This window comes from Lathyrus oleraceus, chromosome 3 (genome assembly GCF_024323335.1).
Source record: "Lathyrus oleraceus cultivar Zhongwan6 chromosome 3, CAAS_Psat_ZW6_1.0, whole genome shotgun sequence".
Classification (NCBI taxonomy): domain Eukaryota; kingdom Viridiplantae; phylum Streptophyta; class Magnoliopsida; order Fabales; family Fabaceae; genus Lathyrus; species Lathyrus oleraceus.
The window spans coordinates 278501071-278508660 of NC_066581.1; the positions used below are offsets into that span (position 1 = coordinate 278501071).

Below are 7590 nucleotides of genomic sequence, written 5' to 3' on the forward strand. Positions count from 1 at the left end.
TTCAGGTTTTTAAAAAATTAATAGTGTCAATTTTAGACAAAAGAAAAAGAATAAAACGAGGCACGATAAAAAAAATGGCTCAAGACAAATTATATATAGAAATGATCTTGCCAAAAAGAATGTCTAGGTTCATAAAATACAAACAAAATCCACCACCCATGTTCATTACCATATACGGTTCTTTTCATTTTAATTAGCCACCTCAATTTTGTTCATTTCTACACTAGTCAACATGCATGGCAAACTATGGCCAAATGCTGGTGCATGGTAATCTTATAGCTTTAATTCATTTGTTATAAATACTCACTCATTTCAGTGTACTCCATCATCTCTTCATCTATAGTAAGCAGAGTAACACATTAATCCAAATCAATATGGCTGCTACTCCAATCAAACCGTTAATGTTGTTGGCAATTGCTTTCCTAGCCTCAGTTTGTGTCTCTTCTAGATCCGATCAAGAGAACCCCTTTATCTTTAAGTCTAACCGATTTCAAACTCTTTATGAGAACGAAAACGGTCACATTCGTCTTCTCCAAAAATTTGACAAACGTTCCAAAATATTTGAAAATCTTCAAAATTACCGTCTTTTAGAATATAAGTCCAAACCTCGCACCCTTTTTCTTCCACAATACACCGATGCCGACTTCATCCTTGTAGTCCTTAGTGGTAATGTATTACGTATCAATTTATAGATTTCAAATTAATCATCAATAGTTTTTTTTATAAATAATGATATTTCTTACTTTATAAATTTGATTTTTGTGAAGATAAATTAAGTTGAAAATAAAAATATGATCTTAATTGCAATATACAGGGAAAGCCACTCTCACAGTGTTGAAATCTAACGATCGAAACTCCTTCAATCTTGAACGTGGTGATACCATCAAACTCCCTGCTGGCACTATTGCTTATTTGGCTAACCGAGATGACAACGAGGATCTTAGAGTATTAGATCTCGCCATCCCAGTAAACAAACCCGGTCAATTGCAGGTAATAAAGTTGAAGCTTACCTTTTCTCATATTACACATTATTTGCATGCAACCACATGAAATAATTTTAGAGGGATCTACAATAGTATCACAACAACAGTTGCGACTCAATTTTCCCACATTATATCGTAAAGTTTGTCCACTCTTACCATTGTTTATTTGTAATTTTTAACAGTCTTTCTTATTATCTGGAACTCAAAATCAACCATCATTATTATCTGGATTCAGCAAGAATATTCTAGAGGCTGCTTTCAATGTAAGCATGCAACACACACATCCTTTATTCGTTTTTCATGTACTAGTTTGGTTTCTTTATGTAAATATTCACTTTGTCCTTTTATATACTGTTCAAAATATAAAGACCAATTACGAGGAGATAGAAAAGGTTCTTTTAGAACAACAGGAACAAGAGCCACAACACAGAAGTCTTAAGGATAGGAGACAAGAGATCAACGAAGAAAATGTAATAGTCAAAGTATCAAGGGAACAAATTGAGGAATTGAGCAAAAATGCAAAGTCCAGTTCCAAAAAAAGTGTATCATCAGAATCTGGACCATTCAACTTGAGAAGTCGCAATCCTATCTATTCTAACAAGTTTGGCAAATTCTTTGAGATCACCCCAGAGAAAAATCAACAACTTCAAGACTTGGACATATTTGTCAATTCTGTGGATATTAAGGAGGTATAACAAAATTATTTTATAACATATGCAAATAAACTAGACAATAAATTATATATTATTATTAAGTAAAAAGATACTTATAATCATTTTAACATAATTTAAGGGGATTTGAATTTTGTTTCTTTAAAATTATAAGAAGAAACTCATATCACTAAGTTTACATCTCATTGACAACAAATTTGTAAATTTAATATCATGTTCTATTTAGAGAATTGAGAGCTACAGCTAAAAAAATATTCAAATTTAATTTTAGGGATCTTTATTGTTGCCAAACTACAATTCAAGAGCAATTGTGATAGTAACTGTTACCGAAGGAAAAGGAGATTTTGAACTTGTGGGTCAAAGAAATGAGAACCAGGGAAAAGAAAATGACAAGGAAGAGGAACAAGAAGAAGAGACAAGCAAACAAGTGCAACTGTATAGAGCTAAGTTGTCTCCAGGTGATGTTTTTGTGATTCCAGCAGGTCACCCCGTTGCCATAAATGCCTCCTCAGATCTCAATCTGATTGGATTTGGTATCAATGCCGAGAACAACGAGAGAAACTTCCTTGCAGGTATATTATATTCTTATTTAGCCTCTTTGTAAAAATTGTAATCGTGTTCTTACACTTGATCGCCGCTTTCATTTTATATAATATTTTTATTCATTGATAAAAAAATTAATATAATATTTAAACTAAAAAACGGACATAGGAACACATATATTTTTTCTAAAAAGTGATAAATTAGGAGGAATATATGGAACCAAAACCATAATTGAAATAAACTAGATGTAGAATATATTAATTTTTTTTTTATTTTTTTTTATGTGTGTGGTAATATGTTTTCTTCTATTTGAATAAATGAGGAAATAAATTAATTAAGTAATAATTTTTTGGGTGATTGCAAATTTGAAGGTGAGGAAGACAATGTCATAAGTCAAGTAGAAAGACCAGTTAAAGAGCTTGCATTTCCTGGATCTTCTCATGAGGTTGATAGGCTCCTAAAGAATCAAAAACAATCTTATTTTGCAAATGCTCAGCCTCTGCAAAGAGAGTAAAGAAACCATCAAATAAGGGATCATCTATCTTCAATTCTGGATGCTTTTAATAAGTTATAAAATACTATGCATGTATGCTATAAAGAGTTATAGCTCATAGTGAGCAAAGGATGAAATGTCATTCTCTTGTAACTATAACTCGAGTTTCACTTTTCTACTATGAATAAATAAACCAAGAATAAGTTTTGTATCTCGCGAATAAATAAACCAAGAATAAGTTTTGTATCTCGCCTAACCTACTATGCTTTTCTTATGGAATATATACTACTCCTCTATGCTACTACCCCTCTATGCTACTTACTATAGATGATTTAATCATACATAAACGATGCATTATATATTTAATTATATCTATTTTATCATAATTAATTTGATAGTCGAAATAAAAATGTTGGCATGTGAGTGTTTTAAAAACTCCTTCAAAATTTTATATTTTTTTTCACTATGTTAAATAATTTGTTAATTTTTCAAAACTCTCTAATTTTTAAATAGAATTTATGCTTATAAGTTGCACGCGTAAATCTAATTCTATAGTAATAAATTAAAAATAAATGTATATGAATAATCAATTATTTTACGCATAAATATCAATTGATAAATAATTTTGACAAGTGTTCTATTTTTTCACGTTGTCTTTAAAACATAATCTTAATTAGATATCTATTGTTTCTTACAAGTACAAATCCCTCATATATAAAATTAGAAAGAAAAGAAGCATGTGAGAAAATTTCCATATCATACCAACACATCCTGATCAGTATTATAAAGATTATGTCACCTGCTCAGATGATGTCAATAAATTTAATTAAAGTACATTTGATCGTGTGATTATCGAAATAAAATGTTGGCATGTCAGTATTTTAAAAATACCCTTAAATGTTTAATATATTTACATAATTTAAAGTAGTTTGTTAATTTTATGAAACTCTCTAATTTTTAAAGATAATGTATGCTTAGAAGAAGCATGCGTAAATCTCATTCTATAGTAATATTTTAATGATAAATGTATACAAATAATCAATTATTTTACGCATAAAAATTAATTAATAAATAATTTTGAGATTTAAAAAATCTTTTGGTCCCTGTAAGTTAGTGAGTTTTTTATTTTGGTTCCTATAATTTATTTATTTTTGTATGAGTCCCTATATCTCACTTTTGTGTTGGTTTTAGTCCCTAAATATAAAATCCGCAGGAAACCTGCGGATTTTGACTTTAGGGACTAAAACCAACACAAAAAGTGAGATATAGGGACACAGACAAAAATAAATAAATTACAGGGGTCAAAACCAAAAATTCGCTAACTTACAGGGACCAACAGACTATTTTAGCGTAATTTTGACTAGTGCTCCATTTTTTTACATTGTCTTTAAGTCACTCTTAATTTGATATCGATTGTTTCTTACAAGTGCAATACCTCATAAAAAAAATTAAAAAGAAAAGAAGCATGTGAGAAAATTGTCATATCATACCAACACATCCTGACAAGTGATGTAAAGATTATGTCATCTTCTTAGGGGATCAGTCCAATAAGTTCAATTAGAAACTTTTACGCTTACCATGGATCACTTTAATAGATGATATATATCTTGAGGATCCTCTCCTTTCACTCACTCCTCTTAAAACACTTAAGACTGTGCCACTATTGTCAACCTTTCAAAACTTTCATATTGGTTATCTCTTTGGTTCTTATAGCAAATTGAACCTCCTCCAATGTAATAGAGTCTTCCTTACGATAAATAAATAAATAAAGGGGACCTTTAAAGGTTTAAAATATATGGAAAATGAGACGTTCAATAGTGCAAACTTATTTTCATCATCAAACTTCACCCCAATGCTTTGCATAGTATATATAAAAAAAGCTACAAGTGAAAAATATTAGAGTGTTGTTTTAGAAAACTTTCTACATAATAGATAATTTATTCAACTCTTCATTGTGTAAGTGTTAGTATTATAATTCTGGTAGAAAATAATTTTAGGTAAAAGATTATTAATCGTGAGTATAGATCAAGAACCATATTTCTACGATTGTATTTCTCTATTCATTTTAATTTCATATTCCAACAAAAATAATTACGATAACAATGGCCTATAGTGATTATTTTTTGTGCGTTTGACAAAACTCTAGTGTTTTACCTTGTTTACTGTTGGAATAGAAATTGTGGGAACCAAGATATCGGTATATTTTTTATGGACATCTTTTAACACTAATTTTTTTCGGTGGTATAAGTTTTATCAACATTTTTTATTGATAAAATTTGTCAAAAATATCATAATTGTCACTTTAATGTATTTTTAAAGTTTATAGTTATAATTAAATTTATGAAGAAAAAAATCTATTGAAACTTTAATCATTTTTAAATATTTATCACCAAGTATTAAAAATATGTCAAACGACAAAATAGTGAATAATGTCAAATTAAAATTATCATATTATGTTTATAAAAAAAAATTTAAAGTAATACAAATCCTTAAAAATTACAATTTTATCCAATCTTATCTAATAGATTTTTAATTTACTCCATCAAAAATAAATTTTTTATCTTCATCTTGTCCATATTTATTAGTATTCAAATTAGGATAATTCATTTGGTGAGGGGCATCGGGAGTATATAAAACTCGTTCGAAAAAAATGTAGATTTTTATAAAATCAATCGAGATTGAAAAGTTTAATAAATGAATGTTGATCGACAGTTGAGTTAGATAATAAAATTTAGAGTACCAGATTGTCTAATAACATAGGTGAGTATAAAAGAGAGATGTCGAATATGACACATATGAGTATATAACAAGTATGTTGGATATAACGAGTTTAAGACCTTGTATAGAAAATTAATAGATTGGATATAACAAGTATGTTGGATATAACGAGTTTAAGACCTTGTATAGAAAATTAATAGATTGGATATAACAAGTATGTTTTATTTTTCAAAAAAACTGATCACAAGAAGGATTTTTCCAAGAGGGGGAAAGAGAGATTATGTGTATATTGTATTTGTCTTGGATGAGGTGGTTGTGAAAGTGTTGATGCATTGGTGGTGACATGTTTATATACTCAAAATAATTGAGTTATGGACTCATGATGATCTTATCACAAGTCCACAAGAAAAGTTTAATATTTTAAGATTATAGAGCTAAAAGCAGTGGAGTCGTTCGACTCAGTGACAATAAGGCTTGCAAAATTCATGTTATTGACATGGTTTGGCTAAAATGTTTGATAAGCTTGAATTCCTTCTACACCATGTGAGATATGTTCTCGAGTTTAAGTGAAATTTGCTGCACATAAGCATCGTTGATGATCTAGGCTATTGTACTAGAGTTGAATATGGGATGTTGAAATTTTTGCATGCTGCATGGTGTAACACCTCAAGTTTTTCATACTGTAACTTTCATATATAAATTAATAACTATTATTTTTAAATGATTTTGTATGCTTGTGTGTGGCGGTTTTTGTTATAACACTTTCGTTTGCATTTGATTAATGATAAGTGTGTCAATTATTATACTATAATTACTTCTACTATTAACTTAATCTAAATATGTATTTCATAAATGCTTCTTCCATGAATAAATTATCTTATGTAAATATTTATTATAACATGATTTTTTCCGTGTTTATCATAATTTGGTGGTTAATTAAAAATATTATTTTATTTACTCTTTTTTAATCACTCTCTAGAATAATAATTATTTTAAAGTGTGTATTTTGAAGAATATTGTTTTATATATAACGAAAAATGAATAAAGCAAATGAGTGTATGCAGTAGTGATTTGATTTAGAGCTAAAAAAGAAATTAATCAATTTAAAAGTGTTTATTTGAGCATGGACCAAATTGAAACAATCAAAAGAAAATTAAGAAAAAAATATTAACAAACCTTAAAAAGACAATAATACGACATTTGTGCTACAATGTCTTATGGAAGAGAATGCGGTGCGGCAACAAAAGATAATGTGGAAAATCAATCTCAGATGTCAAACCATTTTTAAAATGTTTTCTCTGTTTCATCCCAAATTTCATTAAGATATTTTTATTATCAGTAAAGTTTTATATATTTATTTAAACTTTATTTATTTTACTACCTCTTTAAACACGATATTTACTTCTCGTTATGAACTTAACAATTTTCATTTGTTATTCTTTTTCATAACCCCGAATTTAGTGAAACAAACACTAAATTGACTATTAATTTCAATAATGTTTTTCTTCAATTTAATTTGTGATTGAAGATTAATTTCATTAATTCATTTTTCGAAATTGATCTTTTAAAATTAATTATTATATTTATTTTATTTTATATAACCATAAATTATCGAGTTGAACCAATTGTAAAACAATGAATCAAACAAGCAGAAGATTCATGTTGGTGGATTTATAATAGTGTGTAAAAGCATCAAAATAAGACGAGGAGTGAGAATAAGTTTGAATAATGAGTTTAAAATAAGTGAGATGAATGGCAGAGCCATATTTCCCATAATACTTATGGGGCTCGTTTCGATAGTTGTAATCCTTGAGTGATAATTAAATTAATGTGCACATTTCAAAGGGTGGGATTAAAAGAAGAACTAGAAACCGTATTAAGGTCTTGACTGATTTAATTTATATTGAATGTGTTGTAATTGAAACTACAAACTATACCGTACATGATGTTTTCAACCCCACTTGCATTTTTGAATTCACCGTAATTTCATAAATTTCACGAAATGAAACAGGGTGTATCCAGAAGTACATCTTTGGTATATCTCCTAAGATAAGCTTTGGTTTTCAAAGTCCATATTAATCTAAAATTTGTATAAGTATGGGTCTCTCATCTCATTTTTCAACGAAATCACATCACACCAGAATGAGCATATATTGGCATGTCACATTTGTCTACTTTAACG

The 7590-nt window shown here is 28.5% G+C and overlaps 1 protein-coding gene across 1 annotated transcript; it reads left to right on the forward strand.

The window, feature by feature from the left end:
* The first annotated feature begins 314 nt into the window (after window positions 1-314).
* LOC127127014 (provicilin-like) lies at window positions 315-2901 on the forward strand. Its single transcript, XM_051056092.1, has 6 exons — window positions 315-666; window positions 815-990; window positions 1166-1246; window positions 1352-1672; window positions 1926-2226; window positions 2569-2901. Exons 1-6 carry the CDS (start codon window positions 375-377, stop codon window positions 2709-2711), a joined length of 1314 nt encoding a protein of 437 aa, XP_050912049.1. The 5' UTR covers window positions 315-374; the 3' UTR covers window positions 2712-2901.
* Window positions 2902-7590: the final 4689 nt, after the last annotated feature.

Excerpts from the sequence above, each read along its gene's own strand:
- LOC127127014 (XM_051056092.1), top strand. The coding sequence starts at position 375 with ATGGCTGCTACTCCAATCAAACCGTTAATGTTGTTGGCAATTGCTTTC. Across the intron at positions 667-814 it reads CATCCTTGTAGTCCTTAGTG|GGAAAGCCACTCTCACAGTG; the intron begins GTAATGTATTAC and ends TGCAATATACAG. Across the intron at positions 1,673-1,925 it reads ATTCTGTGGATATTAAGGAG|GGATCTTTATTGTTGCCAAA; the intron begins GTATAACAAAAT and ends ATTTAATTTTAG.